Raw genomic sequence first — 19,966 nt, 5'->3', positions numbered from 1 at the left:
TCAAGTTTTAGCAATAGTTAAAATTCTCCATTCTCACCGCAGATGTAAGTTATAACAGAACTAGTAAATTTCAAAACAGCAAAAGTTGCCTAAAACTCACCTTTTAGCATTACCTTTCCCCAGTAGGGAAATGGGCCCAATATTAATTGCATAGTTGAATAGTGAACTGTACCCTGAAAATTTTCAGTTTATCCATGTAGGATTTGCCTCAATTTTATTATTATCCTTCCTTAAAGTAGCACTTAATTAAAACATATGGTACATTTATTTATACCATTGAGTTTAAAAATTAAACATCTGGAAAGACTTACTTCTTACAGTTTCCATTAAGTTCTGGTGTTGCAAAATTTTATAGCCTAGATCTTTATCTAAAAGAATTCATTCTTTATTATACAAATAAAGACAAACCACTGAATACAGATAAACCAGAAAGAAAGATGTAACAAATAACTATATTATGTTGCCATAATAATTATGCAACTTTTGTATTAATTCCTGGCCAGAATACCTGTTTCATTAGGGGATATAATCCAATATCAAAACTAAGAGTTGTTGGTGGTGGAGATAGTTAACCAGGAGATACTAATCAGAAGAGAAAGAAAGAATAGTCTGCACAAGGTCTCACAATCTGTGCAGGAGCTAGAAGAACCCTAAAGCAGATTTGTGTAGTCAACTACTAAGAATTATCCCCACATAACTGGGGTAATTCAAGGCTTACAAAAGTGTAAATGTTTAACATTTGCAGTAAAATATTGAGAACCTTAAACGGACAAAGTTAAGTATTTCACCTTTCTGCACCCTCTTCCTTCAAGGACAAGATCTTGCGTATATTTCCAAAGAATAAACCATATTACTTTTTCCAGGATGTGACCATATCACATCATTTGTGTGGGGGGCAGTTTACTAACAAAACAAATGGTTTACTTTACTAACAGGTTGGCTACATGTACAGAAATTATATGAAAAGATGCTGTTTAAGTTGTTTGCCATAGCTATAACTGAAGCTCCAGATTAAATCAATTCACCTACAAAATGTCTTATCCAAACAGAAAATATCTATATCCAAAGGCTTTTAAGAACATCAGCATATAACAAAACACTAACATATACAGGAAGAACTTTAGAACGTAACCGTTTCACATGAAGAAGAGAACAGTGTTTTTATGTATAAATATCATACTAATACCTGTCTCATTTTCTAACATAGAAAGACCTAACCAGTTCTTAAAAGCAGCCTGGTAAGTTTGTGAATGGGATTTACAGAAGTACTAGAAGGAATCTAAATTTAATGACCCCAGGGGGTCTCTTTTTTCATTGTTTTAGTTTTTAATGTTTTCTTTGCACATTTGCTTTGTGCTGTTAAAAATGTTCAAAAACAAAGGGTATTGTCAAAGCCAAGCAATATCTATTTCTTTAGACTGTAAAATGATACGAATGATTTAAAGATATTCTAAGAAATATTATACCACATCCTCAAATGCTGTATCAGTTTATTAACAGAAATATGGATACGGCTGAGAGATAAGAATCTAGACAAGCTGAGTGGAGCAAATATGCTAATATAAATTGAAGACAAACAGAATTTTTATGATTTCATGCGCCTGCAACAGAACTCTTCCATTTTCATGAACCACACTGGTCACAACTTTATCCACATCTAATTCTACTGTCTAAAAATAGCCTACTGTACTTTCATCAACTCCCACTATTAATTCACAGAGTACTATCAAAGCAATTTTGTACTTCCTTGAAAGCAGAAGACTCAGCTATTACCAAGCAAAACCTGGACATACAGCAGAGACCATAACCTAGCAGATTATCACATTAACATGAGCAGAGACAGGCATATTTCACATCCTTCCTGTATTAGGAATGGTCCATTAAGAATATAAAATCTACTCTAGTCTATATGGAAAGACTTTTTTCCCCCCCAGTAGGTTCAAAACATTGCTTCTGTGTAACTCAAAACACAGTGGCAAAAATACCACCCATGTTATTACTATCAACAGCTCTTACTACTTTAAGATTTCACCGGAGAATTGTTAGATGTATGAACTTGTAATATCTTTGCAGAAAAGCAAAAAGAAGATCAAGTTCTGAAAACAGTTCCTTCCTTCTCTACAAAAAAAAATCTTTTCAGATGTCTATGAAAGCAGAAACAAGCATCCCCTAAATATGGCCGTAAGACCTATATGGAAAGAATTGTAAACGCTAGAGATTGCATGTTAAATCAGTGCTACCTGAAAAATAGTCTTATTTTCTACAGAGATGAGACTAAAACAAGAACCAGCCCTTCATTTTTCTTCAAGAATAGAATCCAATTTCAGTGTTTGCTTAGAATTTTTTATACCTATTCCTCCCCTAACTGCATAAAGAACAATTACCATAGGCTATCAGGCTATCCTGAGACAAACTGTATAAACTATACCATTTTTCAGGAGATCATTTTGTTAAAAATTACACAGGTGACTGCCATAGCAAAGACTCTTTCTGATATATACCTTCTTTGGAAAGTCATGCAAATTATTTACCTCATGGGGAAAAAAATATTTGTCTCTTCCTAAGGAAGATTTTAGTATCTATTTCAGCTTTGCCTTTGATAAATACAACAAAGAGGGGCATAAAGTCAGATACTCTAGGCCTTTGTTTTGTTTTGGGTTTTTTTTGTTGTTTTTTTTTTTTTAATGAGTGGGAGTATTCTTAAAGGTCTGACCTTGAACAGTATCCATTCCCTCTAGTTATGGATCCCTCTATTCATGAAGTTAGCTTCTTTGCACCAAAGTGCAAAGAATATTACAAGAAATTCACCTCATGTTTAGTAACACCATGATCTCTCACCACAACAGTATTTGTTGACAAATCCCAGATGAATTTTCTTCACAGTTCTTATGTTTTCCTCATTCATGTAAAGAGGTCATTCTTTTTCCAGTGATATATTGCCAAATATAGCAAATAAATAAGAACAAATTTATTCAGGAAATTTAACTCTTAATGCGTCAAACTTACATTTCCGGTGAGGAGCTTCTAAAATGTTCAAGGTTCAATGTGTATTATACACTGAAAACCTCTCCTGAGGAATGAATATGCCTTGTCAAACAAGCTAACAAGGATGAGGGTCAGATTGTTTCAGATGTTCCCAAGAAACCAGCAAAGGCAAGAAACCTAGTTCTCCATCCTGCAAAGTTCCTGTATATTAAAAATACAATGGTTAGAGAAGTAAATGTATATAAACGTACTTCCTCAACGTGGCTCATCCTCATATCAACTCAGAAATAAAGTTTTCATTAAACCACACCAATAAAACTATTCCAAATTAGTAACTAAACAGCATCCAAAAAAGCTCAAAAACTACTTTTGGAATAAGGGCAAGCACGTTCAAATGTGCTGCTGGTTATAATCAAGAACAGAAATCTCCATATCCAACATCTATCCTTTATGACTTAAGTCTCATATCACTGGAAAAAAAAAAGAGAAAAGAAACATGAGTACTCCAGCAAATACTGCTCAAGATCACCTCAAAACCACAGAGGCTGGGGTATCCCAAAAACTGAAAACACACAGGAAAATATACAGTTATATCATATTTGTTTACAGATTTACTGATGAAAAATACACTAAAGGCATAATCATCTAAGTATTTTTATGACTTGTAACTAGTTTTTCTACTCGTGCTAGAGTTCAACCTTAAGCAAGTATTCCATCTTTGACATAGCCTGCTGCATGATTATTTTTCAAAAAACCATTTGCCATTAATTTTTCTACTCTGTGAAGACTGTTCAAATTTGACAATACAGAGAAGATCTAAACCAGCAAAACAATATTATAAATGTATTCTCAACAAGAACTAAGCCAACTGCATCAGGGTTGAGAGCTAGAAAAAACTGTACAGAGAAGAGGGTTAGAGCCAGGTAAGCAAGGCGCATGGAGACAATGTACGCAGAAATCGGGAAGATGGAACTAATTCAAAATAAATGCCATAGCTCAAGCAGCTTCAAATTCTGATACAGACCCAGTAAGTTAGAAGCTCAGAGACAGCTAATGAAAGGGCAATGTACGTTGCAAACAGATGAGGTGACAATGTGGGATGACCACAAGACTCTATGTAATGTTGAAAGCAGTATTTGTTGATAATAAAGAGAAACAGCACCCAGTCCTGAAATACTGAATTTCATACATTATTCTGCTTCTATCCATTTAATCTCACTATACTTGTAACAATACCATATGACAGAGCTGGATATAGTTTTTTTTTTGTCAAATACAAGTCTGAAAACATATTTTAATTACTAAACATAAGATATACCCAGTAATCTACCGAAATACTGTCCTATACCTGTTTATCCAAAGAAACCAAGAGTTGTAGAAAGCAGCTTCAGTAAGTGCTTGAAAGATTGCATGTTTTTTTTTTTTTTTTTTTTAATTAAGGTGAGGAGAAAAACACATTTGTGTTATTAACTATATTTTCCTTATATCTCCAGACTACTGTTGGTTCAATTATCTTAAACATATTTCTAGCTTTATCTATGGTCTAATTAAAGTGTCTGCTAACGTCAAGAGACTCTCTTATGGATTTTGAATCAGGTCCTCTACTCTGCAGAAGGGATAAAATGCCACTTACTCCTCTCCATCAGGAGTTCTACCCACATATATATTTTCTGGCATTTTCCCTTTCTTCCTCCACATTTAAGGTGCCCCTCCCCCCCCCCATGCATGAAGATCTCACATAAACAAGTCAGGAAAACTGACTGTAGCCTTGAACTTGTACCGTATTTGCATTATTCTGTTCATATATTCATTTCAGTATTTCAAGAGTACTCAGCATTTAAGGAAAACATGAACATAGTAGCTGGTAATACAGAAAGTGCTGAGAATTAAAGGAAGCACAGCTATCCTAACCCCTTCTAAGTGCAGATATTTTTAAACACATCATCATTGCTTAAACATGTAAGCATGGTTAAACATACTATAGTACTGCTATAGACCCTTCCTGAATGTTAGGAGCTATTGCACAGACATTCGTCTGCATACAAAAGTTCCTGCCCAGTCCAGAGACGCATGGCATTATCTGTGATTTATCTACTTATCAGTTTGTGTTCTGCAGATGTCACAGCAAAATCTAGTTTTTAACAATTTGAAAGAATAGATACTGCTTGAAACTTTTAAGGTTTTTTCTATATTTAAGGAAAGTCATGAAAGCAGAAGACCTGCTTGTTAAGGAGAAGCAAATTCTTAGGTTAAAGTCTGAAGAGCAGATTGCCGTGGTAGAAATATAAAACAAATTGAGATTTCTGTTATCTTGGATAGATATTTTTAAAAATGTTGTGCCTAGAAAGCATCAGTCCAAGTTGTTCCATGAAGAGAGTTAGCAAAATCTGAATTCAGATCAGTGACAAAAGCACTCGTCACCAAGTTCAGTTCCCTTTTATGCCCTGTGTGACTCCCTGACTACAAGACTAACAGGTTACCTGATAATTAACTACCTAGCTCTTACACTTAAGTGACTAGGTAACTCACTTAAATTGTTCACAGTACAGCCAGTAGTAAAAGTCACTATCCTTTATGCAGCTAAACATACAAAATCTCTCTCAAATCTCTTTTGAAAGCAGGCTTATAATTTATTTATTGCAAGTCCTAAATTCTAAATCAGGGTACGCTTATACGGAAACAAAATCAACTAACCTTCAGAAAGTTATGACAGCATCGTTAGCTATCAATAAAAATGAGAAAAATTGGAATTTTAGTTTTAGCTTAAACTCAGCTTAAAAATAGACCTAAAGCAGGATTGTTTTAATATTCATATGAACATATACATATGGTGTTTTGTATCTACAAAAGGAAATGAATCAAGGAAACAATCAAGAGCAGAAAAACACATGAGATACTGTAGCATAAACACAGTGAAAGCAGCATGCAACAGTGCTGAGTCAGAATTTTAAGTACAGAAAACTTAAGGACATAGCCAAGCGGTGATACTAGAGACATAACTAAGAGCAGTTTCAGTTTAGGATATCATTTTAGGAAGAGGTCTAGCAGTATCAATAGGTACACATTTCAAAGAGCCCTCTGTCCTTTTTCCCTCTCTTCACCCACATGGACCTTTTTATTGCTGAAACTGTTACTGAAAACTGGAAAATAAAACTCCTTAACATCATATGTATATCTTCATACGAATATTAAAACAATCCTGCTTTAGGTCTATTTTTGGAAAATGTTCTTCATCCTAGTTGAACATAACTTAAACACTGGACTGAAATCCTCACCTAATTATAACTTGTCAAGTCTACAGCTAACTGTGTTATCCCAACTTGTTTTTCATTTGATCTCAGAAGATTTCAAACATAAGAACAAATAAATAAACCCACAAAATCATTCATCAGTTGTAGATAAAAAGAGCATAACCTCTGGAGAAAGGTGGTGGAGGGAAAGACGATGAAAAAGTAAAAAAGTGGTGAATAATGCAGGGAAAGGACTATGCCAGATGTTTTATTGCTTTGTTTTACGTATTTTCTATTTAAGTGCAGAACAATTAAACATCATCCAGTGAATGACTACAACCCAAAACAAAGTCTCTGAACCGCTCCTAGGTTTCTCTGGGACCAGTTTCTAAAGCATCACAGCACCTAGCTACAGGTATTGCCACATTCACCTCTTTTTTTTTTTTTTTTTTTTTTTTTTTTTAACATCCAGTCAGACCTACCCCCGCGTGGTTACGCTAACAGCGGAGCAAAGGCCACAGCCCCGACCGCCCGTCCCCAGCGCAAGCCTCGCCGCTCCCCGGCGCGCACCGACCCCACAGGGCCCAGCACCCGCCGCGCCTCCGAGCTGCGACGCCGCGAGCCAACCGTCTCACGCGGCCCGCGGGCCCCGCCGCAACGCCAAGGCCGCCCTCGGGCCGCCGGCGCTGCTCCGCACGCGGGAAACCGCCCTGGGACCTCCACACCCGGCCCGGCCCCRCGCCGCGCCAGGCTGCACTCACCGCCGCCCGCTTCAGGGCCGGAGAGAGGCTCTGGCCGGCCATGGGCGCGCGCGCGCCGCTCTCCGTTTGAATATCACCGCCGCCCAAAGAGCCCGCTTCCCATTGGTCGAGACGGCTCGCGGGGCGGATGAGAAAGCGAGCGTCGATTGGCCGAGCAGAGAGGAAACAAGGAAAAAAAAAAAAGCGGACCCCGCCTTCCTATGGGCGGTGAGCCGCGAGGGGCGGGGGAGGAGGGGGCGCGGGCGCGGGGCCTTCCCTCCCTCCGGCCGCTGGCGCTCGGGATGGCGGCGCTGTCCCTTCTGCTCCGGCCTCGCAGCGGCAGGGGGCTTCTGCGCAGGCGCGCTGGGAGGCCCCGCGCGCGCGCCTCTGGGGGGGGGGGGGGGGGGGGGGGGGGGGGGGGGGGGGGGGAGGGTCGTATGCCGCGGGGGCCGTCACTGCCCTAACGGCTGTCAGCCCGCGCCGCTGCTGCGAGGCGGAGAGGGCGCCTCGGTGTCGGGCTGCAGCGACACGGGGGGGACGAGGGGTGCCCGGCGCTGAGGCGGCGGGTCTCGCCCCGCGCAGGCACCGCGCGCCGCTGGTCTCGCTCGCCCGCGGCGGGCGGCCTCTGCCCCAGCGCTGGTCGGCGGCGGCCGCGGCAGTGGCTCGTGCCTGCCCGTCAGCCGTTGGCCTGGCTCCAATCCTTATTAATTCCTAATTCCCACAAGGGGAGGAAGGGAAGCGTGACCTCTCCGGTGTGAGTTATCGGTTACAGAGTTCAGAGCATAGAAACAAGGTATTACAAACTTGAAATATATCTGAAAATATTTTTTTTCAAGCAGTTGCTTGGGTTGCTTTTTTTGCAGCTTCATTTAGCTCTATCAATATGGCCAGACTATGTATCCTGACCAGATTCTTAAGATTACGTCTTTCCTTCTTTAAAACAAATTCCTTGTAAACTGCTCCAGTATGTCTAAGCCTGCCAAAAGCAGCTGGCTGTTTGAGCTATCCCTTCATTATTCGAGCTGTATTATAGTGATGCACACATACTAAGTGGAGGACTTCAGCTCCTCTGTGTTTACCTTCTGATTGTACTTCTTAATCAGTATATTCTTTCTAGCTGGTATGGTTCTTCTGATGTTTATAATATTTTCAAGATTGTTGACACACTTTCTAAACCAAATTAGGTGAGATGTATTCTCTGTATATGCTTTATTAATTTARTAACTTATTGCTTATCATTAGCTTTCCATAGACATGACGCATGATGTATTAATATTTACTTAAATTTATCTGATCCATCTTTATTAATCTAAAACATAAGTATCTCATCTAAGCTCAATTTAGAGTCAAGGCAAAGAGATAGGCACCTCAAAAGGGAAATTCAGTCCAAACATCCATTTTAGAACATGTATCATTGCATGTAGGTGCCTCTCTTTCTCCACTGGCTATAGAGGAATTTATTCCGTCTTTTAGCAAGCTAAGATTAAGGGAGACAATGTCTTTTCTACGTTGCCTTACTCCTCCTTGCATCTTCATGTTTTTGTCTGGATAGTTTTGTTATTGTGTTAGAGGTCTCATGTTCCACCAGAATCCGAATCTAGTGACAATTTAAAGATGCAGCACAAGTCATATGCATCCACTCTGGATCTGTCTTTTCTTAAGTGCATCGTCATAGATTATTTGATTAGTAGAAGTTTTGATTAGGTGAAGGAAGTGAAAACTGCTATATTATTCTTCTGAGCAGTGCTGTAAGGGGTAGTTATTTAATTTCTGTAGCTGTGGCAAAAAATCAGGATACCATGTAAAATCCAGCAAAACAAAAATGCAGAAAGAAAACGGGGTAGAAATCTGGAGGGGAAGGGAAAAAAAAGGAAACAGCAAAGAGGGAAAAAAAGGTCAGAGAAAGAAAAACTGTAATGCCTGGGGCAAAAACAAAGCAACTTCCATTTACTATTCCTCATTGCAACGTAAATTGTGTATGGTGTTTGGATTGCTGCTAGAACCATCTTTTTCTTACTTATATATGCATGTTACGTCATAGACATCTAGGAATTTTTTTAAAATATACCAATTGAAATTTCCATCTAGAAGTGATTCCAATTTGAATGAGAAAAGTGATGTATGAATAACACCAACAAGGAGGACAGAAGACACTGGGTCCCATCCTGTTCATCGATGACTTGGATGAGGGGACAGAGTGCCTCCTCAGCAAGTTTGCTGATGACACCAAGCTGGGAGGAGTGGCTGACACACCTGAGGGCTGTGCTGCCATTCAGAGGGACCTGGACAGGCTGCAGAGCTGGGCAGAGAGGAACCTCATGAGGTTCAACAAGGGCAAGTGCAGGGTCCTGCACCTAGGGAAAAATAACCCTATGCACCAGTACAAGCTKGGGGCTGACCTTCTGGAGAGCAGCTCTGCAGAGAAGGACCTGGGAAGTTGACTATGAGCCAGCAATGTGCCCCTGTGGCCAAGAAGGCCAATGGTGTCCTGGGGTGCATTAGGAAGAGTGTTGCCAGGAGGTGGAGGGAGGTGATCCTGCCCCTCTMCTCAGCCCTGGGGAGGCCTCATCTCAAGTCCTGTGTCCAGTTMTGGGCTCCCCACTACAAGAGAGACATGGAGCTCCTGGAGAGAGACCAGCGTAGGGCGATGAAGATGATCAGAGGGCTGCAGCATCTGCCCTAGGAGGAACGGCTGCGAGAGCTGGGCCTGTTTAGCCTGAGGAAGAGAAGACTGAGGGGGGGGATCTTATCAATGTGTACAAGTACCTGAAGGGAGGGTGTCAAGGGGACAGTGAGAAACTCTTTTGAGTTGTCCCATGTGACAGGACAAGAGGCAATGGGCAGAAATTGAAGCACAGGAAGTTCCGCCTGACCGTGAGGAAGAACCTCTTCCCTGTGAGAGTGATAGAGCCCTGGCACAGGTTGCCCAGAGAGGTTGTGGAGTCTCCTTCTCTGGAGCTGTTCAAGGCCCGCCTGGATGCAACCCAGTCTAACCTGCCGTAGGTGACCCTGCTTGAGCAGGGGGGTTGGACTAGATGATCTCCATGGGTCCCTTCCAACCTTACTGATTCTATGATTCTATGAAAGAGATGCATGACAAACAAAGGGGAAATAAAATTCAGTCCTCTGTGATGAGTTCCATCAAGGAAATCTTGTTTCATTACTTTTGATACGTAACTGTATGGTAAGACTTTGTATAATTTTGGATGATGATATTGCAAACTSAAGTGTGGCACAGGCACAAGTGGGTCATGAAAGATTTTTCAAATGTTGATAAAATCTTTATAACACACTAGCATGTGTTCTGAAATGGATATAAGGGCAAGTTCTTCTTCTACTTGGTAATTTGACAGCAACTAACCTATCCTCTTGAGCTGATATTCAAGTCTAATGCCTCTGATATGAAGCACTGATCTAAAAGAACAGAGACGGTAGCTTGTTGACTACAACTAATGACAGACATTCAGTGCAGCCAATTTGGTTGAAGGTGAATTTGGAGAAAGCTCTGAAGAGGATTTTATGCACTCCTTTTATTGAAAATGTCCCGACTGCTGATGCACTGTTACAACATGAGACAGGCAAACAAATATTCTAGATTGTAGAGTCACCTCAGCAACTGAGAAGTTCTGAGAAGAGTAAGTGGCAAATGTTACACTAGGATTTTCAGCAGCAGGAGTAATGACTAGATGTTTAATATCCCTGCTCCTTCTAGTTGTTATGTTTGCATTATATATTACTTGTCTCTGTTGACTAATTTGAGCTTTGTGTGTAATTTGTTATAAGAGGAAAAGAGAATAATAGTTAYTTATGTCAGTGCATGTTGTCCCGTGGTGTTTGTTAATTCACAGATCTGATGCATGCGTTATGACTGGAGTTAGAAAATAATCTTCAATTTCTTGCTTGAATGCTTGTACTACAGAGTTTTGTACACTCTTGAAAGTTTTAATAGAATTCTGCGCTAAATCCAATCACTTATTATGACCAACCAATAACCCCTGTAATGAAAGAAGGCTCAGAGGAGATGAACACATGCAAGATGCTCTTGAAGCTCAGGAAGATGCAACCTAGTAATCACAACTGTTCCATGGCATCTCAACACAAAGGGGACCGGAGGGTGATCTTTGTTTTAGATAAGCAGCCGAAATTTTGTTGAAGAAAAAAAGGGTGTTTCCTTCTGAGTTGAACAAAAGGTGTGAATGTCTCTCTGAGATTAGCCAGACCAGGGGAAGTGAATATGTGGCTCAGCCCAACATACAGTATAAAACTTGAACAACTAACAAAGGAATTTTTGAAAAGAGCAACGGGTAGGGGCTGACTTTAACCTGTGTATTCCTTCCCGACAATTGGGGATGCCCAGCATTGTGACAGTAAGTATATTACAGAGATAATATACTAATAACAATTGCACTTGTATTGTGTTTTCAGTGTATTACTATATCATTCTGCTAAATCAAAAATCCCATGGAACACCAAATATCTTCAAATGAAACACATTAAATATTGCACTCTCCATATGTGTGGAATATCTAAAAGAACCTGGTCAGAGAGAATTGGACTCTGACACTAATTTATCTACATCTAAGTTTCCTTACAAATAATTGGAAAGGGGCATACAATCTTACAAGGCCAACAGCGCCTAGGCACCCGTATCAGGAATACCGTATAAGGCTGCTATTGCCTAGGTAGTGGTACTAGAAATACTGCATTTGAGAACAAATTTAGCAAAACTGGGACCAGTGGGGAAAAGAGAGTTATGGGCAAGTTGTTTATTTGGGAGGAGACTGAGATGGAGAAGGGGAGGCACAAGGATGTGAAAGAGAGAGCCAAGAAATGTGAAAAGGGATGATAAGGTGTGCAAATGATGTCACCAATGCTGTTCAGGAGTTCCTGTCAGGCAGCCCTTTGTTCATCTTTGCAGCTGGAACAGAAGAATAAATCAGACTGGTGACTGACAGTTCCCCAAGCCTTGGGGTTGCTTCTGCCATCAGGATGGCCTGACGTGGTGGTGGGGCAGGGACCAGCAAGGGTGCTCCTGGACAGATGGATCAAGACTTCTGGTACCACAATAACAGTGTCTGTTCCAGGCCTGGTGGCATCAGCAGCTAAACACTGCTTCATGACAGATTGATCTATTGATAGATCCTGAGCATAGGACCAACAAGCAATGGATCTGAATCTATTGATGAACTGGATGCATTAGGTTTTAATGCAACCAAATACAAAGTCATACAACCAGGCAAATTGGAGATAGGCTATACCTACTGATTGGCAAAAAATACTGATCTAGAAATAATACATAAGCAGTGGAGTGGATGAATAACCCTCCATATTGTGCCAGTGCAATGTTTAGTATGATTGTTTAGTACATTATGGTGGAGTAGAAAATAGGAGTACCAATAGGAGTAGAAAAGTGATTTCCTCTCTATTCATATCCTTAGTGAATTGTTTCTGGAATGTGTATCAAATATGTCAAATTTTGATCATCACGGTTTAAAACAGGTATTACAGAAAACTATCTGGAGAAGTCACAGTAGTTATATAAGTAGTAGAAAGCATGCCTTATTCATTAATAAACTAGTGAATTTTATCAAAATGAACATTAAGAGATATCATGACTTAAGTTTGGAGTATTTTCACAGGGAGTAAATACCAAGTATTAAAAGTCTTATTAATCTAGATGGTGAAGCAACAAGAGTGAACAGCTGAGAGAGCTCAAGCCAAGGTCAGATGAGGCATAGATTTTTAAATCAAGGTCGTTAACCACTGAAGTCAACTAGGAAAGACATGCAAAGACATTCCAGCTTTTGACATCTTCAAATGAAGATTTATAGTAAAATATACTCTMTTTAAGCACATCTTACAGTGCACAGCTAAGTAGCAGAGCTAGTACATGAAATTTTCTAAGCTGTGCTAAGAAGAGATCAGGCTAGATAATCCAGTGGTCCTTTCCACCTTGAACTCTGAATCCACAAGATTCTGGAGAGACATCCTCAGTGTTCAAGAAATGATCAACATTCTTTATCTCTTGGAATATGAGAGTCTTATCTTACAAACTTTATTTCTTTCAGATATGTTCCCTCCTGTCTAGGGAACTGGAGGAATCACTTCTGATAAATCCTCTTACCCTTTATGTAAATCTATATATTTCGTGTTCTCCCACTTGGCCCTTTTCCTTTCTTTCTTCTTCTCTTTCTCCTTTGATAACTAAACTGATCCTAAAAAATATTCAAAACCTATTGAACAAGAGTTGCTTAATTTGTGTATAAAACACCTCTGTTTGCCAAAAAAAAAMCAACTGATAGTTGCACCAGAGAGAGCTGTGTGGAAGATTGGGTCAATTGTCTTGCTATAATAAAGAAATTTGGGACACGGCTTTACTCATATGGTGATGCAATGTCTGATTGTTYATTATTACAGTTAAGCAAGTTTCTTTAATATTTGAAATAGCTGCCAGCATTAAACTTCTGAATACTATTAAAAAATCAGATAAAAAACAGAAGGGTAGGGTTAATTTCACCTAATCTGAGCTATCTAAAAGGTAGATACCTAGTCTAAGCTAGTTATCCAAGTTCCCTTTGCAGCCAGCACAGGGAAGTATCTCATCCCACATCCCTCCAATCTGGAGATGGGGTAAATGACCCTCTGGAGGTATCTTTCTTCCACTCCTCTGACTGCTGAGAGAACATCAGCAGCTGTCGTAGTCTACATACCTAACTTGCAGTCAGCTAAAATCAGGTAAGGTAAGGTAAATTGTTCATCAGCTATCTGCTTCCACAAGCAATGCAATTTCTCATTATCCTGTCCTCTGCAGTATCCCTGAATATAATTTGTTGCTAGCTTTCTACATTCATGGATGTGCTTCTTCCTGAATCATCTGTTTTTTATTTTAAGTTAATTCAGCTCTCTGCTTGCTTTCTAGATTTTATCTTGGTCCCCTAGAAAGTAAAGCTACCTGTATATCTCCGTGATGAATTGCTGCACAGTCCAAACACCAAATTTCATCCTGTCAATGCCTTTTCATTTTTTTTTGGATGCTTTTCTGTGTGCTTCCATTTCATCAGAACACCTTGAAAATATTTGAAAATTTTGCTTTCAACACCTATGTAAGACTAACAAGTATTATTCAGATTTTATACTGGAAAATTAAGGCATGGGGCAGTGAGTAACATACCTTAAGTCATATAGGATACCTGTAATGGAACTAGGAATCAGCCCCAGAGATCCTGATGAAAAGTCAGTGCTTTGTCACTTGAGGATTTCTTTGGAACTCACTAGTTGCAGCAATCTTTGAGGAAAAGTATGTACTTCAAACAACGATCATAGTAGGTCTCTTACGATGTCAGCCTCTACAGGTTGGCACTGAGTCCAACAGAGATCAGGTGATTACTCATCTACATGCTGGATAATTACTAATCTGCTGTGGATGACTTTTCAAATGGAGTTCTCCCGTCTTTTGTTCTGTTCTCTGCACAAAGGAATGTACATATGAGGCCACACAGGAAATGAGAGATGAGATGTGAGTTGTGGTACCTTCAGTAGGAGGTTAATATCCAGCTGCACATACCAATTTCATCAGATCCAGCTGGTGCTGTTCAGCAGCTTACTTCATATATGGCCATACTGAGTTACAAGTGCTTGTGGGCTGGAAATAAATAAAAAAGAATAGAGTTGAGAAATCATGTGAACAATCTGTTGTGCAGGTTCATAACTGTGGGCCATGCTGGATCCCTAGGTTTTATTGGGTGTTCATGTAACAAGAACAGAGGAGAACATTTTGTACATCTATAGACATATATATATACACACATATATATCTGTTGGGATATATATACCTATTCACACACAGACACACACACAMACATCTTTAGAGAAACATGYGTCTTTCTCTTTTGAATGCCCACCTTTAGCAGCTATCTATACAGTTGCTACATTTACTGCAGTACATTTTATATAAATCCATTCTTGGATATCTTTAAAAATTTCAGCGAGTGTAGCATATATTAAGTAAAATATATTAGACTTGGTACACTGGCTGCTAATCAGTTTCCTGATTTTTCATTGTTTACCTAGTGAATTTGAAATGCAGGTTTTGACCCATAGACTGTATATAATACTGACTACTTAGTAATACTTCTGTCTGTGATTAAAGCCTTGGCATAAGTGGTCAGTTAAGGACATGTTTAATCAGATAGCTATAAGCCATCTCATTCTTTTCTGCCCATATTCTCATCCAACTGGACATAGATCAGATCCAGATGAGAAATAATATAATTGTAATAGAATTGTCTTCTGACACCTGCCTGAGACACACCACTTACTTGTTGGTGCATACCATAACTCTGTACAGCCATTGCAGTGCATTTGGTTTCTATTTCACTAACTTAAATTCAGCTAGAGGAACTCAGGTATATTTGTACCTCTCCCTTAGACATTCCCAAGAGACTGTAATACACTGTTTTTATGAAAATAAGGGCAAAGGGGAAAGGAAGATCATCTGTGAATGCCTTCCGGTTTAGGAATGTAGTCCATGAGGCTTTGGTTTRTTGAACATCTGTTCTTCACTTCTTTCTTCAGAACTGACTGACTTGAAACTTTGCTATTGTTAGGTTTTGGGGAAAGTATTTTAGAAAAATATAATCAAATATGACTGATTTGAATTGGGCAGCTAACAGTAGTAAAGTTAAAAATGTGCATGAATGAAAGATGTACTTCTTCATGATGCCGGATCAAGGCCTAAAGTTATTACATGTTACCATTGTTCACTGTTACTAGAATATCTCAAAGAGTAAGTGGCCTTAGGACAGTAAAGTTTATCAGTCCTTTTAACACACACCTTTCAAAAGAGGTGTAACAGACATCTAAACAGCAATCACCGTTATAGCTGTAATATGACATATGGCCATGGTATCAGACACTTCTTGTTTTTATGTTTAAAATAAAAGAGAAATACAGTACCACTTGTGTTTGTTCCCTCATTGCCAGATTATAGAGCCCTGCAGAGAAAGTAAGATACAGACTTGTTTCTACTGTTTCATCAGTCTAGGTGACTCCTATTAACTCCAACTCACAATTCTAAAAAGTGATTGAACTGCTCTCTTGAGCTTTCCCACATCCTGTGAAGTGGCACTTCCATAAATAATGTGAGCTAAGTCTGTTTTCCTCCTTTTCTCAATCACATGGAGCAGTGGATTGATTCCTGTGTGGGGTCTTTAGAGGGTTGGGAGATCTATAAAACGTTGAGATTAAAGACTCCTTTGATGACTCCTTTACCACTACCAGTGAGAGGAAAAAAAAAAACAAAACAACAAAAAAAAACCTACCACTCATATAATTCTGACTTCTGCCTTATAAAAGCAATAGGAAAGTCTAGGTATGGATAATCTAAATGATACTTACAACCAAAAGACATGAAGTGACTTTCAAATGTTTAACAAAGAAGTCAATTCTTAGTATACTGGTTTTATATATAGCTTTTGCTATGCCCAAGAAAAGCGTGATATCTAGCACCAGAAAAATAATAATGGGCTGATTTTTCCAGAAAAGGCCAAAATCAATCATCTGCTAGGAAAAAGAGTAGAACAGGAAAGTTAGAGGGTTTTTGAGGATGACTACATAGCAAGTCTCTCTGAGCAGCATCCAAGAAGGCACAGTCAACAGTCAAATAGGATCAGGCCTTTGACACCATAAATCCAACAGATCAGAACACTTCTGTCCCCCTCAGGAGGCAGGAATAACTACTTCCCCATATCTAAACCTATTCTGACCTGCCAGTTCCTTTTTTTTCCCAGCATCCCTCTTAAAAAATATAATAAAATCCAAATTGACAAAAAGCTGACAGGCACAAGACCTATGTTTTCTTTATGAGTCTTCCACTGTCTTACTGACATTTGGCTTATTCTCTGAGCTTTGCTTTCCTTATCTATGAATTATAATGATAATAGTAATGGATGTATAATCTTTGCAGTTATAATTATTATTGGACAAATAATAATGTATTTGTACTGAAATGAAATGTCTGCTCATTAATAGAAGAAATATGATTCAAAATTTACTTAAGTAGCCAATTGTCAATACTCCACCTTCTGAATTATCAATACATCCACACAAGTATCCACAGAGATTGCACTTCTGACCAATCTTTGTTAACTTAGGAAGGAAGTAAATTAGTGAAACTGATAAGTGAATGGGAGGAGTTGGAATAGAAGTAGGTAACATGCAACAACCTTAGGAAAACCAGAACAGAAAACAAAATTATATTCTACACAATAACTCTAAAACATTCCAAAAGAAGGACAACTGGGTAATCAGTATTACTGCAAGAATAGTAGGCATGATACTACAGAAAGGCATAAGTATGTCATAACTGCTACCCAAAAGGAAATGCCACTCTGCCATTTTAAACAGTTAAGGACTCTGATAGATGAGCTCTCACAGATCTTACTTTTCACCCCTTATCTTTCTTCTCCATCTTTTGTTGGAGGTCACTACTGCTTGTGGCTCCTGAAGAAAGGAGTGTACCTCTTAGATTTCAGTAAAAGTGAATTTGTGCTAAGATGATTGACTGAAATAGAGCAGCTCAAATGCTTTTTTTTTTTCCCCAGACCCTTCTAAAAGCAAATTAGCCTAGCAAATTAGTGAATAACTGTTTCACTTCTTTTCTCAGTAATATAATCAAAACATTAAGGCCAATTATTAGACTCTCAAACTTGTCTCTTTTAGCTGGAAATTGATAACTTCATTTTCTGCCTTGAAAGTTCTCTGTTTCTGCCCTTAATTGTATGAAAACAACTCAAATGTTAACAACATGCAGCAACTGGCACTTGTCGCACACTTTGTGTGAGTGGAAGTCTCCAACAAAGCATTCACTAAGCACACTTATTTAAATGGGAGATTTTGATCCGGTAGATGAACTGTCAGCATACACAAACCATAACTGTACAACAAATTAATGATCTACTATCTAAGAAACCTGTCATTTGAGTAGTCAGCTAGGATTACAGACACAGAATTCAAATTCGTTTTCTGACAGAGTTAGTGGAGAGATCAGATTCTGACTTCCCTATATTTTTTTTCTGAATTGTCTTGGACAGCATCAAAAGAGTCACTGCTGCTCCTGAGTACCACTTTATCACAAAGATACTGACAAATTGGAAAGAGTTTAAAGAAACATAACAAAATGCAGGCAGTTTGAAAAAAAATGACATGGGGACAAAATTCAATTTCATTTATGAAAAAGAACAAGAAATAATAGATTGTATTGTACTATAATATTCAGATATAGTGATTATTAAAATTGCATGCAGAAACAACAGATTCTAGATATGTCAGGTTTGTTTTGCATCATCCTGATGTTAATGTCTTATACACACTTTGGAGATGCATTGGTATTGTGCAGAAGATGGAGCCTGTTATTTCTAATCATATAGCGAGTGGAGATTAAACAACCCATGGCAGAGAGGAGAGGATCTGAGATACAAGCTTCTTGCCATCTCGGAAGAATACTGGCTTGTGGATGCTGCTTGAACTGAAGTTATGAAGACTGTTTTTTGATTTACTAATGCAGACAAATAATCTCATCAACATTCCTCCCACCACAACAGAATGTAGAAACCCTTTTGTTTCTTTTTCTCTGTTGTACAGCTATTTTTCTCAATTATTTTCATCAAAATACTTACTCRGTTACCTTGAGTTGACTTTTGTATTTTAGTAGAAGAGAAACAAACAGAAATTTTAGAATAGACACAAAATTGCTCAAATGCTGTTTTTTGTAGAGCACAAATGAAATGAAAATTGAAGATCATGTAAAAAGTATGGTCCCCAATAAGTTATTAAAAAGAGCTAAAATAATGATAGTGACTGATGTCAAAAAGATGTGTCAAAAAGAGATGCGCAAAAAGAACTGACTTCTCCAGCTGAAAGTGAGATTCAAAATGGCATAGTGAAATAAAGATAGTGAAACCTTTTACCAGGCAGATTGCCCAGAATTGAGCCTCAGGAGATATTAAGAAAGAAAAAATTATCTAAGTCTGCCAAAACTGAGGTGTATTTTAAGATCTTATTACTAGGAATAAATGTGTAACTGATTTTTATCGCAGCTATAAAGAGCAGCATGGGAGCCAAAAGATCCACCTCAGAACATCCTTGCTAGAACTGTTAATTTCAGCTCACTTTAAATGAGCTAACATGGTCATTGAAAGCAGTCTAGAGGCAGCACAGCGAGCAGTGCGGGCTCACACACTCTGCTGAGAACTGTCAAGCTGAGAAGCAGGGCATGTTCTGTATGGTTCTCCATTCCGTCGCTGTTACGTTTGGTACCCAGATAGCACGTTTTGTGGAATACCTACAATATGTTGCACTGTACAGCAGAATCAGACTATATGATAGAAAATATTACTGCTTCACAAGAATCTGAAGTAATTTAAGACATGATCCTGATTTTGTACAGAGCCAGTTTTTCTATTCTGTCCTGTCAGGTTTGCAGGAAGGTTGATATTGGAGAATCAGGTTACTTGCTCAGGAATCAGATCTTGCATGCAAACCTAATTGATAGGGTATGAAAGTAGCAGAAAATTAGGAAAGGAACCATTGCTTGGGCAGCAAAATGCACTCTGTTAACTCACTGAAACAATACCTCCTCTTAAGGTTTCTCAAGGGAGGAGGTTACTCAAAAAATAACATACGGATCAATGGCATGAAGGAACTAACGACCAAGAGTGATTTAATGAAAGCTGAAATAGCTGAAATTAACAATTTGGAAATGTCCAGACACATGTTACTGATAGAAAGAGATGAGAAAGTTTTGTCCACACTACTTTCAACAGGTATGTGAGCAGCATGAATAGATATGCACAGGTTAGCTGTAGTTTAGTAAGCTAGAGTAACATTAGCAATAAAGGCACCTTAGCACAGTGTGGACCGGTAATCAAAGTATGTATTCAGTATTCATTGGAGAGCTCCTCCTGCTCTCTATGTAACTATCAGAGTTATGTTTAATTGTAGCTAGATTGCCGC

At 38.9% G+C, this 19,966-nt stretch overlaps 1 protein-coding gene across 3 annotated transcripts in view; it reads right to left on the bottom strand.

Annotated features, from left to right (window-relative positions):
- The window catches only part of TTK (TTK protein kinase), a 42,040-nt gene extending 34,974 nt beyond the window's left edge, over positions 1-7,066 (bottom strand). For 2 of the 3 annotated variants that reach the window (XM_085316081.1, XM_085316079.1), the window contains exon 1: positions 6,977-7,066. In XM_085316081.1, coding sequence (XP_085172207.1) covers positions 6,977-7,018 — 42 coding nt within the window. In that variant the 5' untranslated portion in view covers positions 7,019-7,066. Of the gene's footprint in view, positions 1-3,006; positions 3,187-6,976 lie in introns of all 3 variants that reach the window. The other variant, XM_085316080.1, reaches the window with a different exon arrangement.
- Between the last annotated feature and the right edge of the window lie 12,900 nt (positions 7,067-19,966).

The sequence above is a fragment of the Rhea americana genome, unplaced genomic scaffold (genome assembly GCF_003343005.1).
Source record: "Rhea americana isolate MKP2758 unplaced genomic scaffold, rheAme1 scaffold_45, whole genome shotgun sequence".
Lineage (NCBI taxonomy): Eukaryota > Metazoa > Chordata > Aves > Rheiformes > Rheidae > Rhea > Rhea americana.
This window is presented reverse-complemented; position numbering and strand designations above follow the sequence as displayed.